We start from the raw sequence: 17314 nt of genomic DNA, 5'->3' as shown, positions 1-17314 counted from the left end.
CTCTTGAGGGGTAGATCGAAGAGTGGCGACTACTGAGTTAAGCATGCAAAGAAAGAGAACAGCATGATAGAATCATGATGTGGTCTTGCTGTGATGTATCCTCCAAATAAATCTGTGTTTGTGTTCAGATAAAAGAACAAAAACAGCAGAAAGGAAAGAGAAAATGACAATAGAAAAGAACAAAAAATACAGACTAAATGGACTACAGCATCATTGCTAGTTACAATCTTCAGCAGACTCCAAGTATGTGATGGCAAGCTTCTCTTCTGATGATGGTAGAATATGAGACCTGGCTGAAATGTAACATGAGGAAACTAATAGCAGCTGACCAATTAGACAGGTTATGTTTGTCAAAACATCTTTCATTAAGAACATTATAGATAGGAAAGTAAATGGCCATCATAATAGATTTACAAGATGTTCATTACATTCGAATCCAATGGGAATTTTTCTGCATGAATTGGCAAGAGCAAAAATCATAAATACATTAGATGGATAAAGATCTGATCTTTCATTTTTGTTCCAATATTAGAGAAAGCAGATTTCCTGATTTCATCATAATAAATTCTAGCAGAGTACAAGACAAATATGCAGGATTTTTGAATTTGCATCAGAGCATCAGTTCTAAGTAGACAACTTTATCAAGGCTTCTGACAGTTGACCTTTCTTCTGTCAATTTAGCAGTGGCCAAATAGATGCTTCTGAAATCATGCAGATCATTTAAGCCCCCAAAAAATTGCTGCTAAAATTGATTTAGATTGTATTTTAGACATGAAATCTATGCTTGCTTGCATATCAGCATATGTACTTCACACACACAGATTTTGCTTGCATTCACCCAATGTCTACATATTATTCACTTTAATGATGGGAATCTCAAAAGCTAAAAGAGAGTGATGGTATAAACTCCAAAAATCTGCATGATTATTGTGTGCACAGAAGGAGAGGAGATTAGAATGCATTGTTAAGACACTCTTCTAAAACCTGTTCTTGGAGTTTGGCCCTACTTTACACTGCAATCTACAGTGTGGCTTTTGCTGGCTCCAATTGTGTAACCACCGACCAGTGTTAATGTCTTCCACAGCTTGCCTTCAACATTTCCTGCTCACTGTTCATCCATTGGCAGTGAAATATCTCAAATTTCTATTCATACAAAAAGTTACTTGCCCAATGCTTACTTCCAACTTATTTATGGAAAAAAGAGAAGAAAAAAAAATTTCAGCAGTATTGAAAATCTTACAAAAACAATTAGTCTATATTGAAGTGGTTAATATCGAAGTGGTTAATAGTGTGATTCATCCTCATTCAATCAAATCGTATCATGACTACCTCAATCCCTTTTTTCTAGCTTATTTTTTTTATTTTTGACTCATTTAGATCAAGTTTTTGACCATCTAACTCTGATACCATGTTAAAAATTTTACAATGATAAGTCTAAGTTAAATTGGTCGAGATTAATATATATTAGGTCAGATACCAATTCAATTCAAAAGCTTAAGCTTTTAGATTATAGGCTAAACTTAATATATATAACATGATTCTTTTGATCATTAGTGATATCTTGAGACAGTCTTCTTAGGATATCTTTTATCATCTTATACATATCAATATTTTCAATAAACAGATAGACAATAAATGATTGGGGACAAAAAGATCAAAAAAATTCAGAGAAAATATTTTGCTCTCTTCCCTTCTAAGTTTCACCTCTCTTGTATGGTGGCCTCAGTAACTCATTTATTTCCTTAGACTGTTCCAATTTTTAGATACTAAATTCCACCAGTTGATCAGTTTTGTTTATCTCTCCACACTTTTCAGAACCTAAATTTTATCATTTGACTAGACTTCATAGCTGTAAAGAACATAAAAAGAATACAAATTTCCTTTTTTATCTGTAAAGAAAGTTCCTGACCAGCATATCTGTAAAGAACATAAAAAGGATAGAAAACCCTATAAAAATTTCTGATAACAACAATGCCTTGAACACTGACTGGCCGATTTACTGGATAACTCAGCAATATTGGTATCAAACACCTCCTAATTTCTTTCTTTCCCCAATCAACATTTTTTAGGTTCTGAAGCTTGAGAGGAACATTCTTCTGTTTCATCTCAAATCACCATGGACATGAACATTGAGTGTTTTCTTTTTTTCTTTGTCCACAAGAAAAAGATGACTTCAATATTAATAGTCCCTGGAAATGGGTGCTTATAGGAGTTGTTTGATGGAAAAACAAAGGGAATTAATCTCTTTTTTTGCTGTTGAAAGGCACATAATAAGCAGTCAATGATTGCTTTAATCTTTGAAAACCAAAATCTTCAGAGTTCAGATCTCATTGATGCAACTATGGAACATTTAAAATATATGCACACAAGAAACTGATTGTGGAAATCATTCAAAATGAATGTTAATGAACAATAGAAAGATATTGCAGCATAGATCTGTGTAATGTTTGCATTCCTCTCATCAAAATCAAAAGAAAGAAAGAAGACAAGTTTAGAACAAAGGCCAAACAAGAAAGCATCACGGGTGACATATATATTCATCAAGCAGTGTCGCGGATGGAAAACCTACTCCTTCAACAGCATGCTAAGCTTCAAGATCATTCAACATCTCGCGAATCAGACAACTAAGGAAGAAAAAGTAAAGGAAAGAAGAGGAAGAACTGTTCCATCGCTTCAATAGTCACCACATACAAGAAAAATTATCAGGAAGAGGCAACATACCTCAAGGGAATCAGAGTAAAAAGCTCCACAGTCGCGTATTTGCCGATGCAGCATCATCAAGATTCTCACTGATCAAAACAACTGTGTAATCCATGTGAATCTTGATGATGCCACACCTGCAAACACCGGCTTATACAATGAGCATCGTGCACCACATCGAATGACAAGATCACAGGTAGAAGAGAGATGGATTCGTTTGGGAAAAGCCCTAATGTTGGCCCGAGAAGAATCCCAGCTCAAGATGCTGCTGATCATGAAAGGCAGGAAACAGCATCAAAAACAAGAAGACAGAAGTTGATGCAAGGTGTACTGCCAGATCCGCTCCATGCATAGCACCCCCCCATGAACAAGAGTGCCTGCTGACTCAGAGAGGTACTAGCTGTCGGAAGGTTAGAGAAAGGTGAACGAAGACCAAGAAAACACATTGATTTGTATCGAGGCAACACCAGTAAGGATTAGGACTCTCTCTTGAACGAGTGAAACCAAAAGACAGAAGCACGTAGAGATCCAAATATCAATGATATGCTCTCTCCTAGAGAAAGATTGTAGTAACAAATAATAATCCTTGAAGCTATCAGAGAATATAAAGAAACCAACCAGGAAGAACTAGATCTAACTTCTCACTACAGATCTGAGAGATTTCCAGCTAAAGGGCCATGTCTTGGAGTCTCAAAGGGTGGAAAGAGAGAGAGAGAGAAGGATGGAGGAGGTTCAGTGAGAAGGGATTAGACCTAAGGAGGGTATTATATAGACAAAATTATCTTTGATGCAGGGATCTAGTGTTGATATTCTAAATCTAGTCTGATGAAGCCACCTTTCAATCAATGACATCTAGCTTAAACCGAATACTTTTACGAATTCGATGAATCATTGACGAAAGTCTCATGCACTGATCCACTTCTTATGTTATACCGAATATAAAACAAAAAAATAGAAATGTTTGAATGAACATCTTCAAAATTAGACCAACCGATAATAATACAAAAAGATCGGTGCATAAATTATATGATAATAATATAATTAAATTTAAAGTTATTAAAATTTATGTGTGATGAACTAATGCAAACTATAATTTAGTAAACTTCACTAAAATTTTTTTTTCATATAAAAGATAAAACATATGTAGCAGTTTAAGGTTTGAAGACAGTACTCACTGCACTTTGGAGTGTTGTCTTGTGGCAACTCAAACATCATACCAATGCATTACCTCCACAATCTGAGATTACTTTCTGTAACCTTTTTACATGAAATCACATGATTGGTCCAATTTATGACAAACATTGAAGTTAGCTTGTTGTTATCATTCTGAAAACACATCTGAATGCAATGGAACCCTATACTCAATTTCTACTTTTACCTTGAATACTTATCCAATATAGCTTGGCTAGTAAAGACTTTGGTTATTAATAATAAGGTTTTGGAATCAAAATCTTCTTTAATCAAGAATTGCTTATCCTTACACAAGAAACTCTACAATCAAAGTAGTAGAAGATTGCACCCTTATATCACTTGCTTTATAGTGTCTCATATATTGTAATAACTATTATGGATCAGTGTTGGAAGTAGATTAAATTTGTTGATGAGACAGCAACAAAAGAATAACCTTTGGGAACAGTCCTTTATTCAATCCATTATTAGGAAATGGTATCTTCTTTTGTGGCTAAACTGTGTTCCTCATGGCACTTTGTAGGGTTTTAATCCCAAGATGAGGAGGAAAAGTAAAAGGAACTAAGAAATGTAAGAGTTCATTAAACAATAAATATATCTATTCCAAATAAATAAAAACCAAAATGTGTATCAAGTTGTTTTCTAAAAAATGATACTTGTTCTTATAAGGGGACTGAGAACTGAATAGATGCATTTGGAGATGGATAAAAGATTAGATTTTTCTGTGCAAGAACTGAGTATGTTTTCTATAGGATTTGCAGGCATTATACTATGTTAATTATAAAGTTCTCCATTATTAATCTAGCGTTGCTTTAGAAATATAAAGCTTGTCTTAGCAGCATTTACTTTGACATCAGTGAACAAAATGATCACCTGTTCAACAATAGAGCAGATTGCAAAAGTAGCTATAGTTGTGTGTGGGAACATATCCTGTGCATTGTAGTTGAGTTGAGTGGATATTCCTTTTTCCTTTTTCTCTAATTTTTTATAATGTATTATTTCATCTATGAAATCCATTTTTTAGTATTTAGTTGTCATTTCTTTAGGTTAATGCTCCCTCTTCAACTTCTCTATTATGATATGATATTGTTGTTTGTGACATACTAACATCTTCTTCCTGCCTTGAGGCTACTATCAAGAACTATTGAGAAGATTGTATGCACAAACCAATCAAGTTAAAACCATGTTCCTGTAAGAACAAACCTGTAACTTCAAAATTTGCATGAAAATACTCATGCATTCACCTGGAACTGTTTCTTCCATGCCCTCTCATGGCAGTAATATTTATGGTGCTTGATATATCTTTGAGCTCAATGATTCATGGACTTGAGTATAGTCTGGTATAAGCTGCTGTCTAGGTGTTGTTTGTGTTGCCAAAAGAAACATGGTATGTACATATCATGTCATCATGTCGATGTACCTTTCATGCTTCATCAAGCTTCTGTGTCAGATGGTTCTTTTGTGACCTCGTTATCATCTTTTTATTTTCACAATTTGAGTATTTCTTGGTAATTAACTTCACTATCTTTTAGTAACATAAATAGGTTGTCAACTGTATTCCAAAGGATACTAAGCATCACATTCTCATTTATCCAAACTGATTAGAAAGTTATTCTATGCTTAATTATGTCATCAACAAGTTACTTGTCTCATTAACTCAATTAGGTCTACATAAATAGTACTCAAGTTCTTCACTTTGTTTAATTTGGAAAAGTTTTTAGATATTGTAATGGTATAAAATAATAATATGCCTTGAGTCATCTTATTGTAATGTTATTTATGTCTCCAACAATGTACAAGGTTCTACCTAATTTGAGACTCAGCTGTCACCCTTAAGTGAGGAACAACTTTAAGAGAGATTGAATTGAAAATCTTGTTGAGTGCTTTATTGAGAATTTAGGTCTCATTTACTTTACTACCTACTCGAGTTCCTCATTGAGATCTATCTGACATGTTTCAAGAACCTTGGACTAATAATATTGGGACCTGTTCAATCAAAGTTCAACTAAATAAGATATAGCTGAGCTGTTAGTGAATCACTCATCCTAGTAGTGACTGGGAATCCTTCCTAAGTTTCATATGGTTGTTTATCTTGAGTTAAATAAGTTCCGAATCCAAACACACTGATCTCATCAGTAAACCCTCTTGGACATGATAAAATCTATGAGAAGTACTATAACTGTGCTTAATGGGCAATTGTAATCTTAGATGTTGATCAGCATTCTTCTAGCTTCTTTAGTTCCGACTTCAAATAGCCTCTTAATCCACAATTCCAAAGTGCAAACAATTTAAATGAGTTTGTGAAGGTCTTTTTGGATCCACATAAACCTTGAAAGAATCTTTAGAAAGAGTATTCATGCCTTGATCCAACAACAAGATACATGTCATCTACAAAGTATAACCATAAAAGGTATAGTACCAGGAAGCTATTTAAGGGATTTCCTTACCTCCATTTCACCCATCAATGGAAATAGGAGAAATCATAGGTAATGTTATTCCTATGCTGTGCCAAAGATGTAAATGTTTAGTGGCATGGGGAGCAAAACCTAATGCTAGAGAGTAATTATGAGCCATTTGCTGGCACTTGTTGATTATTTAGCTTTATCATACTGGGCTGCCATATGCATGCCACCTTCTACCAACCTATTTAACCTTATCATAGCATCAAGAAGGGTGTTGTTTCCACTTGTTATTCTCAGTTTGCACATGCCATGGACATTACCTGTCTCTCTATCATTTCAAACTTAGATTGGTCAAATAGAATGGAAGGCCTAATATTTAAGGCATAAACTGATTGGGACAAGTACATGATGGTTCCAGAGAAAAAAATATCAATTTGATTAGATTTAGATTAGATTCTTGTCAAAGGTTATGCCCCTCTCAATGAAGTGACAGACACTAAGGATACTTTTTGGATGTTTGGACAATGTAGGATGTGAAGCTTCTTCATTATAGATAAAAAAGAAATCATGTAACCCATTTTCTGGATTAATCTTGTTCAAAGAATAACCCATCTAATTAGATAGGGTCATAGTAACCTCAGAAATATAAAGACTATTTGAACATAGAGTGTTGAGTATCTATCATAATTTTTTGGTTGGGAATCCAATTCAATTTTGTTTTTATGGAGCTGTGTGCAGATCAAATCATCTAATCAACTTTTTTATGTGAGATTAATTCAAAACTTACCCTAATATGAGGAGATCCACTTCTATGACTCCTGCCATCCTTCCTCATACACACACAATATTTATCTTCTGAGAACTGTTTCAGGTGAAATCACAGGAAGCATGCATGCACCACCAAAGCTTTTGGTGTCTGACATGATCTACTGCTGGATGGACATCATAAACCCTAACCAATGTAATTAAAGCATATACTACTCTTAAAGTTCAGCCCCTGGCATTAAGAAGTAACATTAAGGAATCTTTTGGTGCACTTTGCTGGCATAGATTTTGCTTTCCACCTGTTCTAGAGCATAAAAGAACAGTAATGTGATGCTTTTGTGGATGGGACTGCAACCTAGTACTCTTATCTGGTCTTGGTGACCTTGCAGCCATCATTAACATCATAGATTTCTAGGTTTCTGAGTGTTCTTTATTGATTCATGCATGCTAATATATGGAAATGTTAGCATTACAAAACAATGCATTTGGCAGGCATTTGCTAGTGGAGGCTGCATGCGTGACCTGCAACAGCATGTTCTCCTTGTTCATGCAACTCCTCCTTTCTTGACCTCATTATGAGCAGAAGAACAAGTATATGGATTGTGTTAGTGATGTACTTTGTAATTGGAAGGTGTTTTCTATCTCAAGAGTGGACTGTTTGCATGTTCTCCTTGTGGCTTCAGGAATCATTAGACTGGACTCTTTTAAGCTTTGAGAGAGCCATCTCCTTTTCTCATGAATAAAATAAGGAGTAAGATGGCTCAGGTGGAATCTCTCTGAAGAAGTTTGTATATTTAAATGGAGCTGAATAAAGTTACACAAAAATGCATGTAGTATTGTTGGATAGTCTTTGCTAAATGAAAAGGCATCATGAAAATATCCAAAGATGAAAGATTATAGTGAACAGAGACACCAATTAAAGATATAGGTGTGATATTGAAAGAACTTCTTAATCTCTCAGAAACATAAGAGATTCATAGTGTAGCATTGTGTGAGGATTTGTTTTCAAGTATTTTAAGTATCTCTATGTACACATAATTGAGGTGAAGGATGCATTATTTCTGCACTTTCATTCAAGCTTAAACCCTTATGATTGGTTATACTGTCATAGCCACTGTGGTAGAGTAGATAAGACATGAGTGAATGAGAAGGAGAATGTTTGACATACACTTGGGAAATAGTTTATAATCTCATAAACAATTATCTAAATTAAACAATATAATTACAAGATTTAGTGCCCCTCTTGGCTAATGAAAAGTGTGTCAAGATGTGAATTCCCTATCCAATCTGCTTAACATCTTAGTCACAATTAGTGCTTAAGAAAGGCATTTTCTATTACCAAATACCTCATGAAAACACACAAATCCACCCCAATCTCATTATATTTTGCATGATGTCATACTAGAGTAACTATAATAAATAATGATCATATGAGAATTTAAGGTAAGCATGCTATTTATGCCCCCCCACTTCATCATTAAGCTTATTCAATTGTTTTGAGCGAGTCTAGTAAGGTCTAAGTGACATGAAATCTTATATTAAGAGGAACAACATTACAAGTACATCATATATATTAACCAAAAAAAAGAAACCTCCATGCACTTGACTGATACCATTATTCATAATATTGTTAATTTAATGCAATTTACCAATATAATTTTTTGCCTCATTACATGTGATTGTAACACTAAAAAATTCAATATGAGGATGGTTGAGGTGGGACTCGGTACACGAGAATTACCATACTCGCGGTTGGATCCTTTTGGGACCCACTTGTGGGAGCGATGTGGTGGGCTGGGTGAGCAATCTGGGTAACCTGGACTGGCGTCGGTTCCCCGAACATGGGCTTCTCGGTTTGCATCGCGTGCTCGGCCCAAGATATGGTGCACGAAAAGCCCACGAAGCGTACGGCCGAGATCTCCCGGCTCGAGTGACGGACGGTGGAGTCGACGGCCATCACTGATCCGACGGTCCGAAACATTTAATTGTCATCGCGATGAATTGATCCGGAGATTGGAAACATATAAATGCCATCAAATGGATAGAAAGGAATATATGTGTGAAAAACAAATTTAGGAGGGCGTTTAAGAAAATGTCACCAAACGGAGAGGTAGGGATATCTGTGCGAAATTCTATTTGATTAGGGTGTTATTGAAAATTGTGAACACTGGTATGTATTTTATACAATAAAGAGGGATCTAAGTGTAAATCGGTTTACGTGTATATAAAGGGTTGGGGGGGCCTCCGAACCATAATCGAACGCGCGCTCGGTAAAGAACGCGAAGAGGAGAGAGAGGGAAGGAGGTCGCAGCAGCGAAAAGGTTCGGTCTCTCCTACGATCTCTCGTTTCGATTCCATGGCTGTTCTTAATCATAGCGAGAGGAGAGGCGAGGGAGATCCTTCGGAGAGATACAGGAGGTTGGAGGAGGAGGACGAGGACGGCGACGATGATGTCCAATCCCTTCGACGAAGACGACGATTCCCGGGCCTCCTCCTCCAGCTCTTAATCTCCCATATTATTCCCCTCTTTATCTCTCTCGGTATTCGGATCTCTGATCGGCACGGCGGCGGCTTTCCGTTTGTTTCTTGAGATTCGATTTGATGAAAAATACGGGGTTTGGAGGATAGTGTTTTGGGCCGGACAAATCGTTCAGGACATACAGCGCTGTTCTTTCCCTGACCAAGGATCCAATCTTGGACTCGCAATTTGATTGATTTGTCCGCTCAACTTTCTTGAATGGGATTCTCTATTTCGAAGATTTGTTTGAATCACATACAGAAAAGATGGACAGTGGTGTTCTTCCCTGATGAAAGATTCAATCATGAGCTCCCTTGATTTCCTATACTCGATGATTATATTGATTGATCTGTCTTCTGTTGTCTTGTTCTTGAATGGGTTTCGGCGGCAGCGTCCATGAGTCACCCGATTGATCAGCGTCATCATCCTGCATCTGCATCATTGAGGATGCCCGTTTGTAAATTTTGGTTGGCTGGGCGTTGCACCCGCTATCAATGCCCCTACCTACACGGTCAGAATCCGCCGTGTGCCTCAAACAGAAACAGCAGTGATAAAGGTATCTCTTGGAGAAGAAGTCATGCCCGGAAAAACCCTAATGTCGGTCGCTGTAAGAAGCAACTCCATAACGTTAATAATGGGCCGAGCAAACCGACCAATGAGCTAGATCACAAGGACTCTTTTTGTAGTCCTTCATCTGATGGAGGCATCCCTTGGAGAAGAAGTTATGTCTGGAAAAACCCTAATGTCGATCCCTGTAAGCAGCAGCTCCATGAAAATACTGGAGGGCCAAGCGACCAAATGATTGAGCTAGATCACAAGGACTCTGTTTGTAGCCCTACACCCGAGGAGCACTGTCCACCTTCGTTGCACAGCAGCGGAGAGTCAAGCAAGCTGACAAATGAGGTTAATATGATTCAACAAGAACATGAGGAGGCTGTCTGCAGTCCATCTAAGGAGCATTGTCCACCTCTGATCCACAGTGTGGTCATGCTCGATATGATCAATAAGGCAAGTTTAATTACAGACGATCATGTGGCAACCAAAGAGAAATGCAATGACCTCAATCCTTGGTTTGAATACTTGATTGATTTACAAGGTCATGCGAAGGTGAAATTCAAAGCTCTTGGCCTCAGTGATTTCCCCTTCATAATGTTATCACCCTGAATTACTGTTCTCATGACATTTGCAATGGCAGGGGATTGTGGGGATAGCCCTCCCAGCTGGGTCAGACAAGCTATACACTGGCAGTCGAGATGGAATAGTCCGAGTTTGGAACTGTAACACTGGCCAGGTTGATGTCTTTGCACTTGATGTTTCTTTGTAGCTTCAATTTAGCGTGAAGTTTGACAAACTTTGTGTTCTTGCAGTGCATTATGATGGTAGATATGGAAGCTGAAATCATATGCATGTTCAACAAAGGGCCATGGGTGTTTGCCGGTGTTCACAAAGCTGTTAAGGTTAGAGTTGTAAACTTTCATGTGTATCTTTTGTTGGCTAATGGAAACTGTATTTGGATGTGCTGTTGTGAGTTCTCAAATCTTTGTCAAATGCTGTTGCAGGCATGGAATACAGAGACTGGCTTACAAATAAGCCTAGAAGGATCCGCTAGCCGGGTGAATGCCTTGGCGTTCCAAAACGAACTCCTCTTTGCTGGACTAGAGGTAATTTTTGCTAGCTTTCATGTGGTTTTAAGTGTGCAATATGGTCAGTTGGTGATCCTGGACTTGATGTTTTGCAGTCATACTATACTATAAAATGATTTGCTAAGCAGTCTTTCATGACTGATACTCTAAATTCTTATCTTTTTCCTAATTTCAGTATGGAATTATTCTAGTGTGGAAGTCCAATACAGAGGGCAACAACTTTGAACCAGCTGCTGTACTCACTGGTCATAGACAAGCTGTTGTGAGCTTGATTGTGGGAGTTAGGCTTTACTCTGGATCAGTTGACAAGACAATTAGAGTAAGTACAAGTGTTTCATTTTAACATCTTTACGTCTGATTATTGTGATTTCAGAATAACTCTGTATTCTATGGAATTTAATGAAGAGATACTAGTAGAAGATCATTACATTGTTCATGTGGTGCACATAATCCAGTCCTTGACATTGCTGTCTTATTTGTTAAACATCATGTCCTCAAAGTATTCAGTTGCCTCAGGGTCAGCTGAACCATAATCTAAACTTCATGTGTTGTTGGTGTGTGGCCAAATAAATGTATATTGTATGTGACAACTTCTTGGGAACTACTGACAACAGTAAACATACAAAGGATCGATTGATTTCATTTTCAGTAAATTTCAATTTGATGCACTAAGTCTGCCACTTCCTCGGCACAATTCTCCATGTCCTCTTATGTTACGGTGAAGAAGGATGCTTCTTAGTTTTATGGGTATTTGTTGCATGTGATTTCAATTTGATGACATAGATATAATTAAATCGATATTAAATTTTGTTTCAGGTCTGGGACCTCGAAACTCTTGAGTGCATTCACACTCTCGAGGGCCATACATCAACTATTACATCTGTATTGTGCTGGAACGACTATCTCTTATCTTGCTCATTGGACTGCACGATTAAGGTCAGATTTCTTTGCTTTTTCTAAATTTAATGATTTGCATTCTCAATTTTGTTATTAATTATTTTAAATGCAGATTTGGGCAGCCATGAATACCGGCAGTATAGAACTAATATATACCCACAATTTAGAGCACGTAAGTTGCATATGTTTATTCATTTCTTTTGGATGAAGGTTTTATTTGTTTTAGTGCATCCAATTATTTTAGACTATCAATTGTGACTTGCGATAAATTTAGAGAAAAGAATTAAATATCTATTGACATTTATATCAAACATTTCGAAGCTCAGTAATGAGACTGATTTAAGAGGAAATCAGTGGAATGACTAGATCGCATGATATCCTTCTTTGTCAAATGCTTCTCTATGATACACTTTATCCTGTCCAAGCCAGATTTTGAGAGAAGAAAACACTAATGAGGAAACCATATTGGAGTTCTTAAATTAATTGGAAGAACTTTTGATACATCTTTGTTACTTTTTTAACACACTTATTTCTTATACTACCATGGTACTTATAAATTATAATAGTCTTATGAATTCTGTGCAACATTAGTCCTTTGTGGTTTACATCCTCGTCACATTGTTGAATTTATTCCTTCCCTAAAGAACAAGCACAGAATGGGCAAACAAACCCTCATGTTCATTTGAAGTCATTGCCATCAACATTGTTCTGTGCCAGCTGAACGATTAAAAAAAAGTGAAAGAAACATTCCCAAAAATTTAGTTATAAGCGTGTGTTTCACCATCTATGTATCTTTCATTAATTATTTCTTCGACATCATAAAATTTTTGTTGTCCATGTGTCTTTTTAACTTGTCCCAGCTTCTATTTAGTACGGTTGTTGAAGATAGTCTGTTTTACTTTAAGAAGTTATCAACATAATGGAACTATGAATATAATGGTATAAATAGGCATTTGAAGTGGAAATTATATATTGCATGAGCTAAAATATCCTTGACACTAAAGTTTTGTGAACATGCTTTGATTTACAAACCTGATTTGTTTACCTTTGTGCTGCGAAGACAACCATTTCCTTTCATAATCTCCACAAATGACTTGCACATTACATGAATGTTCAAATTAATTTTATGTCTCTAGGAAATTATGACCGTGTTCTTTATCATAATTAACATGTTACTTGGTCTGTCACAGGGAGTTTTAGCAATGGAAGGAATATACGATGCAAATGAGAAACCAGTTATAATGTGTTCCCTTGATGACCACAGTGTTCAAATGTTTGAACTGCCATCGTAAGTATCTCCATCACAAGTATTAGCTCGTAAGGCATCTCATGTATTTTGTCTAATGTGCTTTCTACTCGAAATGTTAGGTTTGGTGGAAGAGGGACGATATTCTACAAGAGTAACGTTAGGTCACTGCATATCGGACCGTCCGGGCTCTTTTTCACCGGAGATGAGATGGGTGCCGTCAAGGTGTGGAGGTATTTGACCAATGTATCACCGAGTGATTGAGTTGACACTTTGTATCTGTTATCAGTCATGTTAAATGAATAAAAATGGTCATTAGACCAGTTTGTTTTTTGGTGCCAACTTCTTGTTTCTTACTGATACATGCATTATACTGTACAAAAGGAACATTGTAATGTTATGAGTTGCCATGTCTATCTTGTCCCTGAAAAGGATGGATAATGTACATTTTTCATAGAATGAAAAGTTTTAAATGATCGATAGTAGTTTTAAAATCAGCATCTACCAAACATAGAATCGGAATTAAAATGTTCTAATCGATTTTGAATTCGAAACATCTCTATTTTTTATTTTAAAAATTTAAAATATTTTCTAATTAGTCATTTATTAAACTTTTGGAAAGATGTATTCATCAGGATATTTGGATTTTTTTTTACCAATTCAGAAATGATTTTGGTTTTGACTCTAAATTTCAAAAAACAAAATAGAACCATCAAAACCAACCAAGGTTCAGCTCAAAATTATCGATTGTCCAACCAATGATCCAATTTCCGATTCGAATATGATAAAGTTATTTATTCGTATATTGGTCGAGGAGTATAGGATCTAAGGGCTCATAAGCCTATCAAATCTCCCTTACTCTCAAAGATTTTTTTGGAGTTCATATCTTCGAAAAGACAAAATCGTGCGAGTACATCCATTGACCAAAACGAATAATTCTTCGCGAGCCTACGAGCCGCACTAATGGTCGACCAATCAAATGGTTCCCTTATCATATTGGCGCTAAAAAGAGGGTCACCTTGGCTCGCCTACGAGAGGGAGCACTGATAAGACCATTTAGTCTCATATTAATTGAGGAGTATGGAAACATAAGTCACATATCATCTGTTATGTATCATCTTGGAAATGGTGACGATCAACTTTGCTCACAATAATCCCCACCACTTATTCAACTTCGACTATGCTCTCTGAGAAGATAAATAGGCTACCGATCTTTGTCAAGCGATAACTACAACTAGCGATTCCACATCTCAGGCTGACTTCTCGCTTTTTATTGCTGTCTTGCTAACATATCAATGGCATGTCGTAAGCGATGAGTACGACAGGTAAAGCATTAAACATAAGGATCGCTGGGAAACAGAGAATGCACCAAATGCGAAGGATGAGTGTAATAAATCGAGAGCTGCACTTTATTATTCCATACAAAATGATTCATCGTTGTCATATAAGGCATTCCCGTCGTGTATTATTTGATGATTCAAATGCTACGGTCTACCAAGAACACGCACAGTCTCCAACCAAGCTTCCGTGATCACACCCATTCACGCATGAAGAGTACCGGTGGTGGAAGACACAACAGAGCAAAATGTGGCAGCATCAGCTTGCCCCTCCTCCTGCTTATCACCTCACGCGCCCTCAACCTCGTCTCCTTCGTTCTCCCCGGACATCTCCTCCAGTGACTTCCCCTTCGACTCCGGCACCAGGAGGGTGCAGAGCAGCCCCAGGAAGTTGCAGGCGGCGAGCAAGAAGAGCGAGTTCCTGACCCCGATCCCCGCCGGGTACCCGTGGTCGGTCTTCGCCGGGTCCTGGTTCTGCGCCAGGTACAAAAATCCGAAGGAGCCGACGATCGCCCCCAGCTTCCCGGACGCCGCCGAGATGCCGTGGCAGGTCGACCTCAGCCTCGCCGGGAAGATCTCCGCCGGCACGATGAATGTGGTGCTGTTGGGCCCGAAGTTGGCGAAGAAGAACGTGAAGGCGTACATGACGATGAAGCCGATCTGGTTGCCCTTGGTGGTCCAGTGGTGGTAGGGGATGGCGAGGCCGAGCATGAAGAGCGTCATCATCAGGAAGCCGACGAACTGAATCACGAACCGGCCCATGACGTCGATGAGCGCGACGGTGAACCAGTAGCCCGGCACCGTGCCGCAGAGGGCGATGAGCGTCTGCGCCTTGGCGATGCGGAAGACCTCCTCGAGCGCGTTCATGGTGGCGGGCTTGGGGATCCACCCGATGGCGCTGAAGATGTCCTTCTGGAACAGGTTCTGGCTGTAGAACGCGATGTCGAGGAGGAACCAGCAGGTGGTGGTGCCGAGCAGGTGGACGCCGTGGCGACGGAGGAACTCCATGGAGAAGAGGCCGAAGGCGTTCGCCTGCGCCCCCGTGATCTGCTCCACCTTCTCTTGCTCCTCCTCCACCTCGACATGCAGGACCTTCGACATGTCGGCCGCCGCCCGCTTCGCGTCCTTGGCGACGAGCGCGGTGTAGCGCGCGGTCTCCGGCATCTTCGTGCGCCAGTAGTAGGTCAACCCTGCCGGCACCGATCCGAACATGAGAATCATGCGCCATACGTAGTCGGCCTCCGGCACGGTGGAGGCTACAGGGTCGACGGCGTAGGCTGGAGCCGGGAACCGGTCCTTGAACGCTGTGGCAACGATGATGGCGACCATGCCGCCGGTGAGAATGCCCACCCCCTGCATGGCGAAAACCGCGGCAATGAAGGCGCCGCGAGTCTTCTTGTTGGCGTACTCCGACATGATGGTGGCCGAGAGGGGGTAATCCCCGCCGATGCCAAACCCGAGCCAGAAACGGAAGAAGCAGAGGGTGGCCATGACGCTCTTGGCGTTGTTGCCGAAGGAGAGGCCAGAGGCGACGGAGCAGAGGACCATGAGCATGAGGGTCATGCCGTAGACTTGCTTGCGGCCCATCTTGTCGCCGAGCCAACCGAAGAAGAGCTGGCCGGTGAGGGTACCGACGAAGGCAACCCCATTGACGGAGGCGGAGACCTGGGGCGGGAGGGTGCCCGGGGTGGGGGAGCCCTCCACGTGGTAATAGATGCGGCCGAGGAGCTTGGTGACGAGGGAGATGCAGAAGAGGTCGTAGGCGTCCGTGAAGAAGCCCATGCCGGCGATGACGATGGCCGTGAAGTGGTACCACTGGGTCTTCGCGACGTCGAGCGCGTTAAGGACTTGGAGCTGCTCGCTCCCCATGGCGGCAGCGGCTTCCTCCTCTCCTCCCTCTCCTCCCTCTCCTCTCTTCTCCAACGCCTGGCCACGGCGAACACAGATTCCATCAGAAAGAACGTAACTGAGACACAAAACAACTAGACGAGAGGAAATCCATTACCTTTGGTTAGGTTTCGGAAGACGGAAATCGGAGAGGTGAGGGAAGAGAGGAGGGAGGAGGGAGGAGGGAGGAGGGAAGTAGGCCGGGAGAGGACGAGAAGACGGAGGCCGTATTTAAGGGACGAGGCGACGAAGGGCGTGTGACAGGTGTTCAACGGTCAGGGTCAAACGGGCCGTATCTTCCGCGACGACTTGCTATATTTAGCATAGGATTAATTCCATAATTAGACGGAGAAAACTAGAATCTTCCTATATTGAGGGGATGGTGCGGACTGGATTTAGTCCACCTTTCTATATTTTGCTTTCGATTTTTTTTGTCTTTTTTTTCTCAATAATTTATATATATTTTCTTCCATTTGTTTACTTAAATCATCTTTCTATTACAAATACTTGGTCTTAGTAATTGTGCCAATTAGCTTGCTGTTTTACTCTCACCAATTGGACATTTATTAGTGACATGGTTGAGCTGTCTGGTCTGCAACTGAGTAGGGTTTGGGTTCACTAATTCAGGATTTATTTATATTTATTTATTTATTATCCTTCCTAATCGTATCATTATCTTCCATCTCACTTGTCTACGAAGACTTAAATCCTCAAAGCCACTCTTTATGTTC

At 39.4% G+C, this 17314-nt stretch overlaps 2 protein-coding genes across 2 annotated transcripts; one reads left to right on the top strand and one right to left on the bottom strand.

Annotated features, from left to right (window-relative positions):
• The first annotated feature begins 9969 nt into the window (after positions 1-9969).
• On the top strand, positions 9970-13701 carry LOC135607623 (zinc finger CCCH domain-containing protein 17-like). Its single transcript, XM_065099577.1, has 9 exons — positions 9970-10680; positions 10769-10864; positions 10941-11030; positions 11133-11234; positions 11392-11535; positions 12033-12152; positions 12226-12285; positions 13304-13401; positions 13482-13701. The coding sequence occupies exons 1-9, from the start codon at positions 9970-9972 to the stop codon at positions 13621-13623; spliced, it is 1563 nt and encodes a 520-aa protein (XP_064955649.1). The 3' UTR covers positions 13624-13701.
• Positions 13702-14817: 1116 nt separating this feature from the next.
• Positions 14818-16784, bottom strand: LOC135608336 (inorganic phosphate transporter 1-4-like). Its single transcript, XM_065101080.1, has 2 exons — positions 16702-16784; positions 14818-16622 (listed from the first exon to the last, which is right to left on the bottom strand). Exon 2 carries the CDS (start codon positions 16563-16565, stop codon positions 14985-14987), a length of 1581 nt encoding a protein of 526 aa, XP_064957152.1. The 5' UTR covers positions 16566-16622; positions 16702-16784; the 3' UTR covers positions 14818-14984.
• Between the last annotated feature and the right edge of the window lie 530 nt (positions 16785-17314).

Source organism: Musa acuminata, chromosome BXJ2-3, assembly GCF_036884655.1.
Source record: "Musa acuminata AAA Group cultivar baxijiao chromosome BXJ2-3, Cavendish_Baxijiao_AAA, whole genome shotgun sequence".
In the NCBI taxonomy this organism is placed as follows: Eukaryota; Viridiplantae; Streptophyta; class Magnoliopsida; order Zingiberales; family Musaceae; genus Musa; species Musa acuminata.
Note: the sequence above shows the minus strand (reverse complement) of the source record. Positions and strands in the feature narration are given on the sequence as shown.

Bases quoted from the DNA above. Each gene is read 5' to 3' on its own strand.
- LOC135607623 (XM_065099577.1), top strand. From the start codon at position 9,970: ATGAGTCACCCGATTGATCAGCGTCATCATCCTGCATCTGCATCATTG. The intron at 12,153-12,225 runs GTCAGATTTCTT...TTTTAAATGCAG, and splicing joins CATTGGACTGCACGATTAAG to ATTTGGGCAGCCATGAATAC. The intron at 13,402-13,481 runs GTAAGTATCTCC...TCGAAATGTTAG, and splicing joins CAAATGTTTGAACTGCCATC to GTTTGGTGGAAGAGGGACGA.
- LOC135608336 (XM_065101080.1), bottom strand. From the start codon at position 16,565: ATGGGGAGCGAGCAGCTCCAAGTCCTTAACGCGCTCGACGTCGCGAAG.